The following is a 21070-nucleotide window of genomic DNA, read 5'->3' as shown; positions in this document are numbered from 1 at the left end:
CTTGCGTGCTTCGACGGAGTCACAAGCCACCAAGCCGTCTATGAGGTGGCAACCTCCAAGAGTAACAAGCACCACTGGCTTGCAACACGAACACCTAGTGCCACTCGATGCAATCTCTCAATGCAACGCACTAGAATCGCTCACTCACACAATCGGATGATCACTATCAAGCATATGTGAGTTAGAGGCTTCACTAGCACTCCTTAAGCATGGACACTAAGTCCCAAGGGTGCTCAGCGCCAGCCAAGGCCGGCCACCACTTCTATTTATAGCCCCAAGGGCTAAACTAGCCGTTGCCCCTTCACTGGGCAAAACACGTGGGCACCAGACGCTCACAGGGAGCCACCGGACGCTCCACACCTAGCGTCCGGTGCTCAGCTGACCTCCACGTGTCACTAGCCGTTTGAACTCGACCGTTGCGGCCAACGGCTACAGCGCACGCGCGCCTGCACAGCACCACCGGACGCTCTACTGCGTTACACCAGACGCGTCCGGTGCTCACCGGACTCGTGCGTAGAGAGCTCCGCAAACTCGCACGGTTACCGGACGCACCCTGAGCGTCCGGTGCTCACCGGACTCATGCGCAGTGAGGGTCGCCAAACCGCCCGCACACCGAACGCTGAGCACCGGACTCTCTCCGGTGCGTCCGATGCACTCTGTTGCACCCGACAGCACACCGGACACTAAAGGCCAGCGTCCGGTGCCTCCGCACAGAGCGTCCGGTGAGTGTTTCTCACTGAAAAACACTCCCGTGACTTCTCCAAACTTCCCACCGGCGCAATAGAAAATATGCACTTAATTTTCTCAAAAGCGCCGAATCCACCAAGTGTACACCACCATTTGCCCCTCTCAACCCTAGGAACTCCACCTCCTTTGCAAATGTGCCAACACCACCAAGTGTACACCACCATGTGCAAGTGTGTTAGCATTTTCACAAACATTTTCCCAAAGGAGTTAGCCTCTGAAACTTGCCACGCCACTCGATCCTAACACGTATGCAAAGTTAGATCGCTCAAGTGGCACTAGATGACTGATATGCAAACAAGTTTGCCCCTCTTGATAGTACGGCCATCTATCCTAAATCCGGTCATAAACTTCTCTACACACCTATGACCGGTGAAATGGAAATGTCCTAGGTTATACCTTTGCCTTGCGCTTTCCATTTCATCTCCTCCAATGTTGATGCAACACATGCACCAACCAATCACCAAATGATATGATCCACTTCATATCATCACGTGACCGTATTGGTTCATCGATCTTGACCTCACTTGCTCTTCACCGTTGCCTCGGTCCATCGGCACCAAGTCTTGCTCAAGCTTCACCGTCACACGCGGTCCCTCGCTTCAAAGCCTCCGACTTGCCCTTCACTCTTGCAACCGGTCCATCAAGCCAAGCCTCATCTTGATCTTCTCCACCTTGGTCACATGACTCCATGTCATGTCTCATATGCAATGAGCTCCTTCATCATCACATCATCACCTGTGGACTAATCTCCTGTGTATCTCACATAAACACTATTAGTCCACCTAAGTTGTCACTCAATTACCAAAACCAAACAAGGACCTTTCAGTGACCCACTTTCACCTTACTTATTTATCTTATGTGCAGAAGGTCTGTCAGCACTATTACAAAGATTAGAATACACAAGGAAAATTGAGGGTGTTAAAATCTGTCGAGATGCACCGAGTGTGAATCATCTATTTTTTGCTGATGACTCTCTAATTCTAATGAAAGCAAGAACAAGTGATGCACAACATTTGGCACATATCCTACAAATTTATGAAAGGGCCTCTGGACAGATGATCAACAAGGACAAATCATATATCATGTTCAGTCCAAATACAAATCAATATGTGAGAACTGAAATAAAGGCGTGTTTATCAATAGATTATGAAACTAAAGGAGAAAATTACTTGGGTTTGCCTGTGTCTGTAGGGAAATCAAGAAAAAGGACCTTTGAGTATATTAAGAAGAAAATATGGGGAAGAATACAGGGCTGGCAGGAAAAACTCCTCTCCAAGGTTGGTAAGGAAATCTTGATCAAGGCTGTTGCTCAATCCAGTCCAACATATGCTATGTCGTGTTTTGATCTCACAAAGAGCCTGTGCGATGAGTTGAGCATGATGATTGCTAAGTACTAGTGGAGTCAGCAAGACAAAAATAATAAAATTCATTGGCTGAGTTGGGATAAGCTGATTAGACCAAAGAAAAAGGGTGGTCTAGGATTTAGGGATTTGCATCTTTTCAATATGGCCATGTTATGCAGACAAGCATGGCGATTACTCACAAATCCTGAAACATTATGTGGTTAAGTTTTAAAAGCCAAATACTTCCCACGGTCAGATATTTTCAGTTGTCGCCCGCATGCAGGGATTTCATATACTTGGAGAAGTATATTAAAAGGGGTAGAACTACTAAAGGAAGGCTTGATTTGGAGGATCGGCAATGGAGAAAAAGTAAAAATCTGGGATGACCCATGGCTACCTAGAGGCACTACCTAGAAGGCCAATTACACCAAGGCGTACTTCTTTATTGACAAGAGTAAATGAGCTAATTGGTCCAATAACAGGACAATGGGATGTGCAACTAGTACAGGATAACTTTTGGCCAGAAGATGCAAATGAGATTCTTAGGATTCCTGTTGATGTCCGAATGGAAGATTGGCCTGCTTGGCATTTTGATTCAAAGGGACATTTCTCGGTTAAATCGGGTTACAAGTTAGCTGTGGCCAAGAGAGATGCACTTAGCCACATGGATGCTTCTACATCTGCGAGTGCAAGTAACAGGGAAGACGAATTCCATTGGCATAAGATTTGGCAACTGAAAGTCCCCAACAAAGTCCAAATGTTTATTTGGCGTTTAGCCCACAATAGTCTACCTGTTAAAAGAAATTTGGCACGTCGAGGAATCAAGATAGGCACCCTGTGTCCGGTTTGCAATAGACTGGATGAGGACTGCGGCCATATTTTTTTCAAATGTAAATATGTGAAACAATGTTGGCGACTAATGGACATGGAGGAACACAGAGTGATGTTGCAAACGTGTCAATCAGGAAAGAAAACTGTCAACATGATCTTGTCTCTGGATAAATCTGTACAAATAAAGGTGATAGTTTTGCTGTGGAGATGGTGGTCGGCAAGGAATAAAGCAAATGAAGGACACAGGCTCATGAATGCACAAGAAACTCAGAATTCTGTTTTATACCATCTATTTGAATTTGAGAGATTGAACAATACAGGCCAGTCAATTAAAAAAGCTATACCATGCTCATGGAAGCCACCACCGATTGACATTTACAAGATCAATATTGATGGTGCCTTTTATCAAGAAACAAGAACAGGGGGCTGGGGCTTTGTGATTAGGGACACATGTGGGGATGTGCTTGCAGCTGGTGCTGGTAATATTAGATATGCGGCTTCTGTTTTGCAAACTGAAGCAATGGCTGCCCTCCAAGAAATACAGCATGCAGCAAATCTTGGCATGATGCATATCATTCTGGAAACGGATGCTACAACCTTAGCATTGGCTCTATCTTCAATGGAGAGGGACAGAAGTACAATAGGTTCATTAATCCATCAGATTAGAGACCACATGTTGCATGACTTCAATTCTTGTAAAGTCTCTGCCTGTGATAGAACATGTAATAGGATTGCTGATGCTTTAGCCTCTCATGGAGCTTGTGTTTTGACCCCTGAATGCTCTATATTTTTCAATCAAGCTCCTGAATTTGTAATTGACCTTGTATCTGGCGATTTGCATGGACATGTTTGTTAAGGGAATAGTGGATTCCGTTTCAAAAAAAAAGAAATGGGCCAAAAAGGGAGAGAAGGAAAATGAGAGCAAAGAAAGGTTTAACTATCTTATTAAAACCACTTTGAAATTAGATTTATAAACCATTTATTTTTTCACACACTACGGAGCACATACGAAGCGCCTGCTCGTACCTTGTGAAGAGTAGAGCGAGGAGTACTTCTAAATAGGAGCCAAGCACAGAGTCCTTGATCAGTACATAAGTTTGATTATATATCTTGCATCCATTTGTTCAGTAGACGCATATAGGTTGTTTGATCACTACTATGATTTTTCAAAGATTATATGAAAAGAAATAGAAAAAAAAGTCAAAACCACGATTACTGCAGCAAAACCATAGTTACGGTTACTGCAGCAAAACCATAGTTACTGTAGCAAAACCGTGGTTACTGTAGCAAAAACCGCCATCAAAACCCACCCGGTGGTGATTTGAACGGTCTTCGATAGTTTAGGGGGTAAATTAGACGGTTTCATAGTTCGGGGGTAAAGTAGACACCACCTCATAATTCAAGGGGTGATGTAGACTTTTTCCTATGGTGAGGCAAAGTCATTTTCTACGGCAATCAGTACATGGTTTACTTAGATATATCTTGTATCCAAATTGAAAGGAGATAGCAATTTGTATTTTCTTTGACATTTCTGTAAGGAATCTGAGTTTTTTTTTGCTTGCTTGTTTGTGTTGCATATGCATTTGATGCCGATTTTCCTTCTGTGTAAAGCTTGCAGGCGATGGTTGGTGGAAAAGTGAAGGCGACAATTCTTGGTGGAAATAGTACATGCGTCTATTGTCACTGACAAGAAACTACCACACACTTTTGTATCATGTTATCTGTTTGTTATGTTGCTTTTGTATGTAAATGTGTATATATATGAGAAGAGACACTTGCGTCGGTTGGCTGCTCCTGCTCCTGCTCACGCTGCGCCGTGCGCGTGCAGGAAGCCGTTCCCGCTTTGGACAAGCTCGATCGTCATCCAGGTGTAGGAGAACATGGTCGTCGTCAATGTGGAGAGTGACATGGAGGATCTTGGTGCTTCCACATCCGAGGTAATGATAGAGATGGTGTTCCAAATGAATACCCACGGTTCTTTTCTAGTTTAACTTAATAAACTAAATAGATAAAAAAAAATTCTCTTCATTAAGTTAGACTAGAGAAGAACCACGAGTACCCATTTGGAGCACCATTCCCTTAGTTTATTAAATTAGATTAGAGAAAAACCACGGATATCTATTTGAAGCATCATCCTCATCCTTAATCCGAGGGGCAGGAGTTCAGATTTGGATGGAAAGATAGCCTAGCTCGCATTATTAAGAGGTAGGGAGGAAGGGATTAATTAAGGGAGGAAGAACGAGAGCATGACAGCTCGTATGTGAGGTCGTTTGCTGGAGTATGGCCACTCTATTGAATCGAATGGATGATTCTCAGCTACAAAGAGGAGACGGAGAAAGAAGATGGAACAGATTATATATAGTTGGCCAAACGAGCGGGTCGACCCTAGCACTGCACGAGCATGACATGTCACGGCACGATCAGTGTTGAGAAATAATTTTGCCATGTAATCTTTGTTCTTCAAAAAAAGACTAGCTGCAGATGCAGCAACAAAGTTGATAAGTGGCTTCCTTGTTACGTCAGTCCTTCCATCACTAGCAAGAGACAAATGATGCCGATGGGCTTCCGAGCGAGCCTGACTTTGCTAATCCATCCGGCCCACGTAAGGGTTAGCCTAGCTAATCAGTGCATGCACATGGCATTGCGCAGTGCACACGCGACTGCCGTCGTCTCTCTCTCTCCTTGGTTGTTGATTCTTTCTTCTCCATCTCCAGTTCTCCACAATGTAATGCAGTGCTGCCGCCACCGTAAATCGCTGCCTGCTGCCTTTTGTAGGTAGCCATAGCCACCTCCCTTGGACCCTACCTTCTTCCATTCCATCTTCTCGGTCCTCCCTGTCGCGCCGCGGCGTTGCGACACCAGCTCATTAGTACCTGCGAATACAAAGTTGTAGAGTCACAAAGAAATCAGTCATTACGAGTAAATCATCAAAAATTTCTCAACGCGGGTGCAAAGTTGCTTCCTTTTAATCGGACGTGGCTCACGGGGTCAGATATACGTGTCGCATCGTGTCCAGGAATGCTTGGGATCATAAAGTGTGGTAGAAAGAACTACACACCGTTATGTTATCTTGAATCTACATTTATAATTTAAAATACTAGATTGAAATAATAGTCTAGCTCAACTTCTTTTTTTCACTGTATCCACTTAATTTCAATCAAGTCAAAATAAAAGGAATCGAAGATAATTCTTCACTGAAAGAATGCAAAGAGAGAGGAAAACAATACGAGAATAAAAAACAAAGGGGAAAAAACCTATGAAAAGCCAAACGATCATAAATAAAGGGAGAGAAGAATCAATCGGATGCTACAGACTACGGATCAACTGAGGAACGGTACTTCCTCTCAGCAGTTCATGTTACCGGAACAAGATGAGCATAGCAGCCCCAAGACAACAAGAAGAAGCAACTATTAGGCACTATTGGACTGGAGCATCTCTGAGAACCCAAACTGTTAATCAGCAGGCACGAACGGTTCCCAGAGTAATTGCACTTAAAGAGCATCACTTTGCCATCCTAATTTATGCTTCATGAGTCACAAGAAGCTTTGGTGTCTATCCAACCAAGATGTTATGGTGTCTGCAACACCATAAGACCACAGTTCTCTTCAAGGTTTCAAAGATCTAGGGAAGTTGGCCCTATGGCAACAACTTCAAAGCAAGTTTCCAATCAATCTGCAGCGAGTTTTTTCTGGAGTCAATTATCTCATGTTGTATCTGAAAATCACACAAATGGTTCTTACATCATAGTTTGTCCTCAGGATATATGTGTTTCACCAGTAGTCTCTGCAGCTGCAATCACCTTTCTTAATTGTGTGGTACCTATTAACATCCCGTACTACAATTACTCTGTCGATCACCATGCTAGCATACTTGAAGAATTCATGACAATGAGCACATATTCTCAAGTTCTTAACTATTCTCAACACCTTTCCTGATGGTGCAGCACCACTGATCAACCCATATGCAAGGGCCAATCTTTCACTATGATGCCAGAAACCCTCATCTGCCTCCTTGTACCCTAACTTCTCTACCTTTTGAACCAATTCATTCAGCTTGTCATATATCTCTAGCAGCTGTTCATGCCTTCTTTCATTTGCAACAAACACATGTACCCGCCCTCTGACCTCAATCCAACTCCGGCCACCTTCCTTCCTGACTCCACGGTCCCTCATTGCAGTCCATGCCTCAGCCTCCTCATTCTTTTTCCCAGCTGCTGAGTACACGTTGGCAAGCATGACATAAGTTGAGTCATCCTTGGGATTAATCTCCAGAAGCCTCTGTCCCATAGATTCTGCCATGTCAACCTTGCGGTGAACCACACAGCCCATCAGAAGTGTCCGCCACACTGCTGCATCTGGCTTGCATGGCATTGTACAAGCAACACTCTCTGCATCCACTAGACGCCCCACCCGTGCCATTGCACCCACCACGCAAGTATAATGCTCAAGGCCAGGCTTCACACTGTACTTCGACTGCATTGCTTCCAACCAAAACTCAGCTTCAGTGGCTGCTCCGGCATTACTACAAGCCGTGAGAACAGCAAGGAATGTTAGCCCATCAGGAGCAAAACCCAGCTCCATCATCTGGTTAAACAGCCCAATGACGGCTTGCACATCTCCCTGCTGAGCGTGAGCAGACAGCACCGCATTCCATGTGATTAGGTTCCGATCACCGCCCAACCCCTCAAAAACCTTCGCTGCATCACCCACAACTCCAGCCTTACCATAAGCATCCACCAGCGCGGTCCCAACAGCCACATTTCCATCAAGCCCAACCACCAGCGCATGCGCATGAATCCCGCAAGTCTGCTCCAGCACAGCAAGCCCTGCAGCGGCACGGAGAGCACCGGACAGTGCATACATGGTAGAATCAACAGCATTTGCGCGCATACCAGCGAACACAGAAAGAGATTCTTCGTACTGCCCGTTCTGTGCGAGCCCAACAATCGTGGAAGAGTAGCAGACGGGGTCCCGATTTGCAACGGGGATTTCATCGAACAGGTGGCGGGCGGACGCGGGGGAGCGGGCTCGGGAGTATAGGGTAATAAGGCACGAGGCGGAATAAGGAGACGAGGAGAGGGCGAGCTTGAAGGCGAGGGCGTGCACGAGCGGTGCGAGGGACGGCGTCATGGAGCGGAGGAGTGAGGAGAGCGGGCCGTCGGCGAGGAGGGCCGAGGACATGCCGAGGACGCGGCGTAGGAGCGGGAGCGCGGAGGCCGGGGAGGACGCGGAGAGGGAGGAGAGCGAGGAGGTGAGCGAGGCGGCGGTGGGGCGGAACGGGAGGCGGGAGAGCAAGGGCAGCGAGAGCGACGGAGGGTAGCGGGAGAGGAGGAGGTTGTAGGCGGCGCGGGAAGACGAGGCGGTCTTGACCAGGACCGCGTGGAGAACGGCCGGGTCGCCGCCCGCTTCGGCCACCTCGGAGGCCGAGGCCATGAGGGATGCGGCCCCGGCGAGCATGGCCATCTAAGGCGGGATGCTATGGGCGGCGATGACCGGCGACGGCGAGGCGGCGGTTTCGGGGTATGAGCTGTTTTGGAGCAGGCAACCCGGCAAGGCTGGTGCTCTCCGTTTGGATTTGATTTGATTAGAAGGCGTGTTGGTCCGTTGCCGCCCATCCCGTGACGGTCGCTGACGGCCTCATCACTGATGCTCATGCCTCCGCCTCCCTACCCGCCGCCGCTGCCGCACCTTCTCCGCGACCTCCGCGGCAAAACGCTCACCACCCAGCTCCTCGACCCCCTCATCCGGTCCGCCTCATCCTCGCCGTCCCCCTCCCTCTCCTTCTCCCTCTTCATCCACCTCCTCCGCTCCTCCCTCCGCCCGTCCCACTTCACCTTCCCATTCCTTGCCCGCGCCGCCGCGCGATTGTCCTCCGCCTCCCTCGCGGCCGCGCTCCACGCGCACCCGCTCCGGCTTGGGCTCCTCCCCGCCGACCTCCACGTCGCCAACTCCCTCGTCCACATGTACGCGGCCTGCGCCATGCCGGACCACGCCCACCGGGTGTTCGACGAAATCCCGCGCCCCAACCTCGTCTCCTGGAACGCTCTCCTCGATGGCTACGCCAAGTGCCGGGACCTTCCCGCCGCGCGGCAGGTGTTCGCTCGGATGCCCCAGCGGGACGTGGTGTCCTGGAGTGCCATGATCGACGGGTGTGTCAAGTGTGGAGAGCACCGTGAGGCGCTCGCGCTGTTCGAGATGATGGAGAACGCTGCCGCCAGGTCAGTGGAGGATGGTGGGGGTGGGGCAAGGGCGAATGACGTCACGATGGTGAGCGTGCTTGGAGCCTGTGCGAACCTTGGGGACCTTGAGCGTGGGAGGTGGGTGCACCGGTGCCTGAGGGAGCGCGGCTTCCCATTGAACCTCAAGCTTGCGACCTCGCTCGTTGACATGTATGCCAAGTGCGGGGCCATCCATGAGGCACTAGAGATGTTCTGGGCTGTGCCGGTGGAGAGCACCGATGTTCTGATATGGAATGCTGTGATTGGTGGCCTTGCGGTGCATGGCATGGCCACTGAATCTGTGGAGATATTCCAGGAGATGCAGTGTGCTGGGGTTGCACCGGATGAGATCACGTACCTTTGTCTGTTGAGTGCTTGTGTCCATGGCGGTCTAGTGGATGAGGCTTGGAAGTTCTTCCGCTCGCTTGAAGCGCAAGGGCTCAGACCACATGTTGAGCATTACGCTTGCCTGGTAGATGTGCTTGGCCGAGCAGGGCGCTTGGAGGAAGTGTACGGTGTTGTTAAAAGTATGCCGATGAAGCCCAGTGTTTCTGTGCTTGGTGCTTTCTTGAATGCCTGTCATTTGCATGGATGGGTGGAGCTGGGGGAGGTAGTTGGTAGGCAGCTTGTCCAGTTGCAGCCAGACCATGATGGCAGGTACATTGGCCTGTCCAATATCTATGCTGTTGCCAGACGGTGGCAAGAGGCAAAGAAAGCTAGAAAGGTAATGGAGGATAGGGGTGTGAAAAAGGTCCCTGGATTTAGTGAGATTCATGTTGGTGGAGGGCTCTCCAGGTTCACTGCCCAGGACAAGACTCATCCTGGCTCAGTGGAGATCTATGACTTGTTGAATCTAATAGCAATGGAGATGAAAATGAATGATGATGCTACAATTCCAGATTACCTTTGTGCACACTGCTAGAATGATGGTTGCACCTGTGGATTACTCAACAAAGAATTTCCATGAAGCTGTATGATCATTTTCTCAGAGTGAATCTGGACATAGTATTTGCCACTCTTAGTCCTGGCCACTGAATCACTATGCAAAGCATCATTTAGGCTAATCTAATTGGAATCTAAATTGAGAGGTCAGCCCAGTTGTGAGCAGATCCACCAGGAGATATATATTTGAGCATTAGAAGCAGCATTTGCTGCAAATTCTCTGCTGATAGAAGGGACGTGGAAATATGGGATGCAGATGGCATTTACATTGTTTGGATAGCAGACAGATAATATTGACATCTGGATAAACTTTCTTCAGAAATTGCTTCACCTGTAGCTACTGCCTGTATGACAGATTTGGCAATAAGATGAAAATTATATCGAGTGTTTCATAAGTTACAACCATCTGCTAAAGCTGTGCATGGAGCAATTTTGCAATCTGCCAGGATCCCAGGAGCATGTTCCATTAATTTATATGGAAGTGCATAAGTCATTCTGCTCTTTTTATGGGTATCGGCTGTACAAAGTATAGGGAAACAGAATTGTGCAGAGAGGTTGTGCAAAGTGCAACACCTGCTAATATATGAAGCAACAAGCTATAGGCACTACAAGAATACTCTTATTTGGCACTTCATACACTCAAAAGTCAAACCAATCTAAACTGTACAGTAAGCCTTCTACACGGAGAAAGGGCTAGCTGAACTTTGATTAAGCTCTGATAGAAAACAAAAATAAAACCTCCAAGTGAGTGGAGAAGATTGCCTATCAGCCTATGTGTGAACCCAGAAAACGTGGACCTGTCCATTGTTTACTGGTGGCCGCCATGGACTGCACCAAATCGTTTGTTTACAACTATCATGCTTTATGACTTGTATGCTATATGCAAAATCCAGGTGTCATTTCAGTCAGTTGCTCTGTTTGCTACTTACTCCCTCCATCTCAAATTGTAAGTCATTCCAAGAATCTTGGAGAGTCAAAGCATTTTCACGTTTGACCAAAATTATAGAGTGAAATACTAAGATTTGTAACGTAAATTGAGTATACTATAAAAATATAATTAAGAAAGAATCTAATGATATTTAGTTGGTATCATAATAATTATTATTTTATCATATAAATTTAGTCAAACTTTGAAAAGTTTGACTCTTCAAGATTCTTGGAATGACTTACAATTTGGAATGGAGGGAGTATTATGCAAGTCAACCCATGCAAGAAACACCTCATCTATTGATGATGTGATCATTGTGTTCTCACAAGCTTAGGCCTTGTTCAGACACTGTAGCACTTCCGTTTGTATTTAACAAATATTGTCCAATCATAGATTAACCGGGCTCAAAAGATTCGTCTCGCAAATTACAGGTAACTTTATCTATATTTAATGTTTTATGCATGTGCCGCAAAATTTAATGTGACACAGATCTAAAAAATTTTGCAAAATATTTTGAAAACTAAACAAGGCCTTAGGCATCCGCCTTTGCCATGCAACCATCTTCCTTCACCACCTTTAACATCTGCACTTCTTCTGTACAAATCGAGGCATTTCCTTTCCTTTCGCATCAATCGGCGCTGTCAGTTGAGAAAGCCCAAAGATTTCAGACCAGAAAACCTTATCTTCAAATTATTTGGCATGTGCAGGGGCCGAGCTAAGCAGTCACAGGCGAGACAATGTTTTCACGAGAAACATCTTGGACAAGAAAACATCGAACAAACACAGAATGGCCAACTTGGTCATCCTACTCCCAGTCCCAAACTTAGGGTCGGTCAACACTTGCAAATACTCATGACACAACAAACCATACCCGTCCACGATACATTAAGCTAGTTAATACCCGAGCAAAAGAAAAAACAGTTGACGCAACAAAAATAATCTAACAGCAAAATAACAAAGGCACTGCTAGAAAAGTATAAGAATCTTCAAGCTCAGGTAAAAGTACCATCGACCAAAATCAAAATGGCTGCTCTGCTTGGTTGGCAGGATATACCTGGCCATCTAGCAGTGAAAGACATCCACTGCGAGTAAAACCTAATCACAGTACAATATTAAAGTGTACAATGCAACAATATTGGTCACCATGCCTAGTTAAGCGAGGCCTGCTGCCGGCCATCTGGGATGGCAAACAGAACCACCGGTTTCGACGATCTGATAAAAGGGGCATCACACCTATAGTAGCCTTTCCTCTCGAGCTGTATTATCTCTCCACGCTTGAGGTTCCTCATGTTTGCATCTCCAAGGGCTGGGATCTCTCGTCGAGTGCAAGGGTTGAGATTCTCAAGGAAGTCATCTTCCTCCTCTAGCTGCCAGAGGCCACCAACAGAATAATTCAACATTAATTTGTCGAAGAACAAGGGGTCTTTCTAATTAAAACTTAACAAGGAATTTTCCCTAAGTCTTTAATCTGGAGGCAGACATTGCATTCACTCCGACAATGTCCATTCTAAAGATTCAACATACTTTTCAACAAAATAAAAAGGATTCAACATAGATTCTCTTGTAGCATCGTTATACAAGATTAACTAGAAATTAAGGGGAAAACTAGTGAATGAAACTGCAGTTTTGCTGCATATCTAGAATATAAGATGCCATGGAAATCAGCATGCAATCTGATTCAGTGCAGATGCAGCATAGTCTTCTATATATAAGATAATGCACAAATCACATTATAACATGTTAATATGTCATATCTAATTTTATGATTAAACTAATCATCAAGAAACATGGACAATCATGCACAAAATGATATTTTTGAGCATCACAGGCTAGTACATAAGCAGTGGGTGAAGAGAGCAGATAAATACCTTTTTCTTGCTGATGAGATAATCAAATTCAACCAATGAGAGGGGGACTAGCTCCTCTATATCTGCTAGCCATGTGATCTTCAATTTTGTTGTCTTCACGGAGCCCTCAAGATGTAGTTCTCCAACTAGTTCCGTAATTACTCCACTCACCACCTTGATCTCTTTAACAATAGCATTCCCCCAATCCATAAGGGTTACTTCCTCACCCTTGCTAATGGCTGCTGCATCAGCATAATCTAACCAAATTCTGTTGGCGAAGGTTGTAGCCTTCTTTCCAGCACCCTCAAATTTCTTATGCCTTGGTAAAATTCGAACAAATGGCTTCTCTGGACCATTTGTAAGAGTAAAGATGACACGCTGGTCTTTTAGCACAGCAGTATGCCTTGCGCACACTGGATCAATTATCTTCTTGTTGATTGTCCACAGTTTATCCCACTCCATAAGATTCAGATTTTTTGAAGCACCCTTCAACAAACAAAATAGATATAGTTTCAAAACATCAAACATGGATATGAAATCAGTATTAAACACTTAGGAAATATGAAGATAAAGCAAGAGCACATTAGCACACAGGTGTACCTGTTGGAGTATAAATTGTATCAATGCCTCAATCTTCAAGCCACGTCGTACTATACCTTGGACAGTGGGAAAACGTGGGTCAGTCCAATCTTCGACCTTCTTGTTTTGTACAAACCAAAGAAGCTTCCGCTTGCTTAGAAGAGTGTAAACCATATTCAATCGGCTGAATTCATAAATTTCTACCCTCCTCAACCCCATGTCTTGAAGAATCCGATAATATTGTGCATTCCTGTCATGATATTCACTGGAACGAAGAGCATGTGTCACCCCCTCCAATGCATCAACAAATGGGCAAGCAAAGTCATATGTTGGATAGACCTTGTACTTTGAACCAACACGATGGTGAGGATCAGTATTACAGCGGTAGTAAACAGGATCCCTGAGTGACTTGTTAGGATCCTGCATGTCAAGTTTACCCCGTACACAACACTGCATGCCCCTTTCAGTTCCATTAACCATCTCTTTCCATAATGACAGATTTTCCTCCACAGTATTATTTCTGCACCTTGACTCAATACCATCCATCCTCTCTTTCCTCATTTCCTCCTTTGGTGTGTCATCAACATATGCCTTACCCTGCTTTATCAAACTTTCAGCCATTTCCATTAGCTTTGGGAAATAATCAGATGTGTATGTGACAACATCATATTTGATCCCCAAAGTATCAATATCTTTTAAAACGTTCTCGACAAACTCATTGCTTTCTTTTGAAGGGTTTGTGTCATCAAATCGAACTATTAGACGCCCTTGGTATCTTTCAGCAAAGTATTTGTTCAATAGCCCAGCCTTTGCATGCCCAATATGGAGGTAACCGCTAGGTTCTGGGGCAAAACGAACACAGACTTTTCCAACTTTTGCACCTGGGAGATCAACTTCTGGAGCTGATGGATCCTTTGAATCATGTACCTTTTCCTTAAGGCTTGGTGCAGGAGATTTTCCAATTCCTCGTTTCCCAACATATGCAACCACAACTTCATTCAGTATGTCTCCGTATTCTGAAGCTATGCTGTTGAACCAGCGGACAAGATTTTGGTATTTCTTTGATTTCCTTAGACTCTCCCACCGTTGACCAATTCCTGAAGGAAAATGACACAGCAAGCTAAACATTACAATGCCTAGAGCCAGCCTGAAAGAAAAATGATGAAAAAACACACAGCTTACCAGCAAGATTTGACCAAACTACAATGTCAGCAATTGTCAGGCCATGACCAACCAGAAAGGTCCGGGAGGCCAAGAATCCATCAACAAATGAGCAGGCATTTTCAAATTCAGAGCCCGAAAGGAAGGTGGGGGCATATTCAAGCCATTCAACAACCTACAAGTTTATTAACAGCAGCAATTTAGAATATAGAAAATTAGAAATAGTCAGGACAATATAAGTAACTTATTAATAAGCAGTAGACAGCAACATACATGCCCAAACTCAATATCATTCTTCCCAGAGAAGCAGGAAACTGATGCACTGCTGGCAAGGTAGAGGAGGATTGGGTTGACACCATGGAGTGATTCTCTGTACACGAATACAAAAGGTTGTGTGAGAAATCATATAAACTCCCAGATGGTGAGTGAAACCAAATATGAATACATGAAATGAAACTGGATAAAAACAGATAGCCCTCATTTATTTGGAAATTTTACATATTGACACATAAAGTATCAGGGAGTGCCATTACAAAGTTGCAGACTCACAAAAGGTGGGTACAGAATAGTAAAGTAGAAATCATATTAGATATACTCCATCACTCTTGTCCTGACAATAATAATGAACTGTGTGAAACACAATAGCTGTTGCAGCAATAATTTGTGCATAACTAACAGTGCATCAGCCATCTCTAGTTCCATGCAACAACCCGAGGTTGCCATTGGCAGCATCCCCACCCATATGTGAACTGTTCCAAAGCTAACTATGATACAAGTTGTATGCTGTTTGCAGCAATTGACCAAAGAGACATTTTATAAGAGAAAAATAACATGTACCTGAGAAGAGGAGCAAGAACTTACCCAGAAGCAAACCGTAGGGTGGGTGCCGAGCCAGCAGGGTCGATGGTTAGGGGTAGACCCACAAACTTTGCTGCACAGATTATCGAAATTGGTGGGCTGTCCTGGGAGAAAGCCAACTTTGCCTCCATTGATCTTTTTTCCCCCTTAAAAACAGCAGGAACCTGTAATCACCAGAAATCGACACATAGGCCAGCACAATATGAAGACTAAAATCAATTACATCAGAATAAGGCATGGGGCGGACCCAGTAAAGGACATGGGTGTACACATGTACACCCAATAATTTTTGCAAAGCAATCGAAGTTAGTAGGCTATACAACTGTAATTAGATTCAGATCCGATTACAAATAGTATGTTAGGGTTTGGGCGCACGAATTTTTTTACCTATGAATTACGTTAAGGTTTGGGCGCACGGTTTCGCACAGCAGGAAGGGAGGAGGGAATACCTAGTGTTCTGCTGGTGCTCGTCGCCGGGCAAAGTGGCCAGTGGCGAAGTAGGACAGCAGCGACGGTCGCAGGGACACCGGGGCTGCAGAGGGCGGACGTTGTGCCGGAGATGGTCGCGAGGATGCTGGGCCCCAGGTAGTGCTCGACTGAGCGCAGTCTCCTCCGGCCTCCGGATTGCGGCGCGGCGAGCGGATGCAGGAGATTGGCCGCGGGCGAGACGAGTCCAGGCGGCGGGCTAAGGGGCGTGCGGGCAAGGGCAAGGGCAATTTAGTCCAGCTTACCTCTCTCTCACCTTCTTGTGCCCAACTTTAAGGGTGTGGGTATAACATAAGGGCATGTTTGTTTTTTTTTATTTTAAAAATATGTTTGGTTCACTTGCTAAATTTTAGTTAGCTAAAATTATTTTAGCTACTCTTGAGTAACTAATTGAACTAAGAGCAACTCCAAGAGAGTTGATAAAAATGGATGGCTAAATTTAAGATTTAGCCAACCTCTAAAATCGAAAATCATGTAAAAAAACAAAAATCTCCAACAGTCTTTCTATACGACAAATCATATGGCTAGCGGGACATGCAAGATATATTTACCATACGAGAACTCCGGGATAGATGACTTGCTATTTTAGCAAACCAAATACAATAGCTGTTGGACTCTCTTTCTCTCCCGAAATAGCCAAATATAGAACACATAACATGGATAGCTCTTCTCTTGGAGTTGCTCTAAGCTATTTTAGCTCCTTTTTAGTCAATATGTTTATAATTTTAGCTACTAAGAGCAACTCTTAAGAGCAACTCCAAAAGAGTTGATAAAAATGGATGGCTAAATTCAAGATTTAGCCAGCCTTTAGAATAGAAAATCATGTAAAAAAACAAAAATCCCCAACAGTCTTTCTATACGGCAAATCATATGGCTAGCGGGACATGCAAGCTATATTTACCATGCGAGAACTCCGGGATAGATGACTTGCTATTTTAGCAAACCAAATACAATAACTGTTGGACTCTCTTTTCTCTCCTAAAATAGCTAAATATAAAATACATGACATGGATAGCTCTTCTCTTGGAGTTGCTCTAAGAGCTTGGCTATTTTTATTGTGAAGGCTATTTTAGAATTTATATAGCAAAAAGTAGGTTCCAACAGATATGCTATCTGGTCTTGTAAAATAGAAAGTTGGTTATCTCTCAGTGGCGGAGCCAGGAATTATATATAGAGGGGGCCGGACAATCAAATATATATATAGTATACTATAAAATTTCAATATATATATATACGCACTGACAAATTTGCAACAAAAAGCATAAATGATTAAGGGAACTAACATGCTGAAAGGTCCTTGTTTGGTTTTGGTAATTGAGTGACAACTTAGGTGGACTAATAGTGTTTATGTGAGATACACAGGAGATTAGTCCACAGGTGATTATGTGATGATGGAGGAGCTCATTGCATATGAGACATGACATGGAGTCATGTGACCAAGGTGGAGAAGATCAAGATGAGGCTTGGCTTGATGGACCGGTTGCAAGAGTGAAGGGCAAGTCGGAGGCTTTGAAGCGAGGGACCGCGTGTGACGGTGAAGCTTGAGCAAGACTTGGCGCCGATGGACCGAGGCAACGGTGAAGAGCAAGTGAGGTCAAGATCGATGAACCAATACGGTCACGTGATGATATGAAGTGGATCATATCATTTGGTGATTGGTTGGTGCATGTGTTGCATCAACATTGGAGGAGATGGAATGGAAAGCGCAAGGCAAAGGTATAACCTAGGGCATTTCCATTTCACCGGTCATAGGTGTGTAGAGAAGTTTATGACCGGATTTAGGATAGATGGCCGTACTATCAAGAGGGGCAAACTTGTTTGCATATCGGTCATCTAGTGCCACTTGAGCGATCTAACTTTGCATACGTGTTAGGATCGAGTGGCGTGGCAAGTTTGAGAGGCTAACTCCTTTGGGAAAATGTTTGTGAAAATGCTAACACACATGCACATGGTGGTGTACACTTGGTGGTGTTGGCACATTTGCAAAGGAGGTGGTGTTCCTAGGGTTGAGAGAGGTCGCTCGGCGGGATTCGGCGCTTTTGAGAAAAATAAGTGTATATTTTCTATTGCGCCGGTGGGAATTTTGGAGAAGTCGCGGGAGTGTTTTCTCACTGAGAAACACTCACCGGACGCTGAGTGCGGAGGCACCGGACGCTGGCCTCAGCGTCCGGTGAGCTTGACCCTGCTAGGGTTAAGCACCGGACGCACTCTGAGAGCGTCCGGTGGTTAGCGTCCGGTGTGAGGGGTTTTTGCAACCCTCTCTGCGCACGAGTCCGGTGAGCACCGGACCGTCCGGTGCCTAGCGTCCGGTGAGGTCGCGAGTTTGACAAACTCTCTGCGCACGAGTCCGGTGAGCACCGGACCGTCCGGTGCCCATCGTCCGGTGGTGCTGTGCAGGCGCGCGTGCGAAGTAGCCGTTGGCGGCAACGGTGGACTTCAAACGGCTAGTGACACGTGGCGGTCAGCTGAGCACCGGACGCTGGGTGTTGAGCGTCCGGTGGCTCCTTGAGAGCGTCCGGTGCTCACGTGTTTTGCCCAGTGAAGGGGCAACGGCTAGTTTAGCCCTTGGGGCTATAAATAGAAGTGGTGGCCGGCCTTGGCTGGTGCTGAGCACCCTTGGGACTTAGTGTCCATGCTTGGGGAGTGCTAGGAAGGCCTCTAACTCACTTGTGCTTGCAAGAGTGCGAATCAATAGCGAGTGAGTGATTCTAGTGCGTTGCATTGAGAGATTGCATCGAGTGGCACTAGGTGTTCGTGTTGCAAGCCGGTGGTGCTTGTTACTCTTGGAGGTTGCCACCTCCTAGACGGCTTGGTGACTTGTGACTCCGTCGATGCACGCAAGGAGATTGTGCGGTGCTCCGGAGAAGAGATTGTGAGGGGTACGGTGCTCACCCCGCGGGGATCGCGAAGAGCAACTCTAGTTGAGCGAGACGTGAAGAGCGACAAGTGGTCCAGCCGGGTCAAGTGCTAGAGCTTGTGGTAAGCACTCCACGTGGGAGAGTGTGACTTGCGGGTCACCACTAGCAAGAGGACCGGCGGCAACCTTGGAGCTTGTCTCAACGGGGACGTAGCTTGGTGGCAACCAAGTGAACCTCGGGAGAAAATCATCGTGTCAACTTTGTTCTTCCCGTTGGTTTGCAAGTCCCTAACACAAGCTTGTATTTACATTCATATACTTGTGCTTGCATAGTTGCTCTTGTAATTAGTTAGCTTGTGTAGCTTGCTAGTTACCTTCTTGCTTGTGTAGCTAGAAGTAGTTTCCTTGCGTGACTAATTTGGTTTGTGTAACCTTGTTAGTCACATTGCTTAGTGTGTGTAGCTAAGTAAGTTGCGCTCTCTAATTTGGCATTAGTTGCCTTATTATTGAGCTTGCTAGTGAGCTTAGGCTTTGTGCGCTTTGCCTCACTAGTTTGTGTAGGAGCTCCCTCGGTTTGTAAAGTACTAGTTGCATAGGTTTGTGTGACCTTGCTCCTAGATTTGATTAGGTGAGCTCTTGCTAAGGTAGCACCTTGCGTGCTTGTTTAGGATCTTTTCAAGGTGCTAGAGAACTTAGATAGAGGGGTGTAGTCTTGGCTAGACCGATAGTTTTAATTCCGCATTTGTTTCGGTTAGCCAGCGCGATAAGTTTTAGAAAGGACTATTCACCCCCCCTCTAGTCCGCCATCTCGACCCTTCACATGCTTCATTTAAATTTTGCTCTGCGCGTCTGAATCGCATCGAAGTCATCAATAAGTTGATCGGTTGCAAACTCCACTGCAATCTCCTTTTCAATGTAAATTATTAAGTAATCTCTTAGAAAACCATCTTCCATCTTATTCCAAAGCCTGGTTTTAACAAGTTCCATTGCAGAAAAAGCACGCTCTGTCGACTGTTGCTGTGGAAACTGGTAGAGTTAGCAGGAGCCTAATCAATCTGCAAAGAAAGAATATTATTAGAAAAAGCAACTCTAACGGTTTGCTAAAAGTACTTGGTATCTTAGGATTTTTGCCAAAACCATAAAAAATAACTTCCAACAAGTTGGCAAAACTATTTGGCAATTTTGTGAGCTTGACAAAATTCCCCCTTCACTTGGCAAATATGCTAAGTCCTCTATCGCTTGCCATCACGTGTATCTCAATTTGCCAACTAGTTTTGCCAACTTGTTGGAGGCTCAATTTTATGATTTTGGCAAAAATCCTATAATGCCAAGTTCTTTTGCCAAGCACAAATAGCAAACTGTTGGAGAATGCCTCTTTTTTCACTTGGCATTTGGTTTTGAGACTTGGCAAAACTATATATTTATCAAGTGAATTTTAGTAAACTGTTGGAGTTGCTCTAAGAATGACTATGATTCTTTAAGAGAAAAATAACCAACTAATAGAGTTAGCACGGCAGCAGACACTCTACGGCAGCAGACTCAGATTTGTGTCTCGACGAAAGGCAAGTATGGAACTGCTGTATCTGTACGTCGAGAAGGCTTGATTACCTACGTACATGGGCTAAATGGATAAATGGCTAATGGGCTTAGACCATATATCGGTATATGCATAGAAGTACAGAACTAATGAAAAGTTATTAATTTTTTTAGGTAACATTTGATGGGCCCATGGTCCCCGCTGGCCCTCCCCTGCCTCCGCCACTGTTATCTCTTAAATTTCAGTGGCCATATATAGGCAACCACTGACACGGGCTATCTAACTTTGTAAAATAGCAAGGTTGTTGTGGACTTCTTCTTTTTTTAAAAAATTTCTATTTTACAAAATGGCTAAATAATAAAATTTGGCTACTAATTTTAGCCAAGCTTTTGGAGTTGCTCTAAGAGCAACTCCAAGAGTTTAGCTAAAATTAGTAACCAAATTTCATTGTTTAGCTATTTTGTAAAATATAAAACTTCTTAAAAAAGAAGAGATCCACAACAGTCTTGTTATTTTACAAAATCAGCTAGCTAGTGTCATTGGTTGGCCGAAAATCAAGGGATAGCCAACTTTCTATTTTACAAAAGCAGATAACATAACTATTGGAGTCTACTTTTTGCTTTGCAAATTCTAAAATAGCCTCTACAACAAAAATAGCCAAGCTGTTGGAGTTGCTCTAAAGTGACTAAAGTTTAGCTAGCTAAAATTTAGCAGTGAACCAAATAGGGCCTAAGTCA

The 21070-nt window shown here is 45.2% G+C and overlaps 3 protein-coding genes across 3 annotated transcripts; 1 reads left to right on the top strand and 2 right to left on the bottom strand.

Moving 5' to 3' along the window:
- LOC8080591 (pentatricopeptide repeat-containing protein At2g03880, mitochondrial) lies at positions 5260-8412 on the bottom strand. Its single transcript, XM_021451937.1, has 2 exons — positions 6662-8412; positions 5260-5794 (listed from the first exon to the last, which is right to left on the bottom strand). Exon 1 carries the CDS (start codon positions 8381-8383, stop codon positions 6692-6694), a length of 1692 nt encoding a protein of 563 aa, XP_021307612.1. The 5' UTR covers positions 8384-8412; the 3' UTR covers positions 5260-5794; positions 6662-6691.
- LOC8085510 (pentatricopeptide repeat-containing protein At5g08305) lies at positions 8549-10485 on the top strand. Its single transcript, XM_002468492.2, has one exon. The coding sequence runs from the start codon at positions 8567-8569 to the stop codon at positions 10058-10060; it is 1494 nt and encodes a 497-aa protein (XP_002468537.2). The 5' UTR covers positions 8549-8566; the 3' UTR covers positions 10061-10485.
- Positions 11783-16106, bottom strand: LOC8085509 (glutamate--tRNA ligase, cytoplasmic). The gene is made up of 7 exons (XM_002465839.2): positions 15903-16106; positions 15457-15617; positions 14869-14965; positions 14617-14770; positions 13456-14531; positions 12877-13341; positions 11783-12375 (listed from the first exon to the last, which is right to left on the bottom strand). The coding sequence occupies exons 2-7, from the start codon at positions 15582-15584 to the stop codon at positions 12157-12159; spliced, it is 2139 nt and encodes a 712-aa protein (XP_002465884.1). The 5' UTR covers positions 15585-15617; positions 15903-16106; the 3' UTR covers positions 11783-12156.

Source organism: Sorghum bicolor, chromosome 1 (genome assembly GCF_000003195.3).
Source record: "Sorghum bicolor cultivar BTx623 chromosome 1, Sorghum_bicolor_NCBIv3, whole genome shotgun sequence".
NCBI classification, from domain to species: Eukaryota; Viridiplantae; Streptophyta; class Magnoliopsida; order Poales; family Poaceae; genus Sorghum; species Sorghum bicolor.
This window is presented reverse-complemented; position numbering and strand designations above follow the sequence as displayed.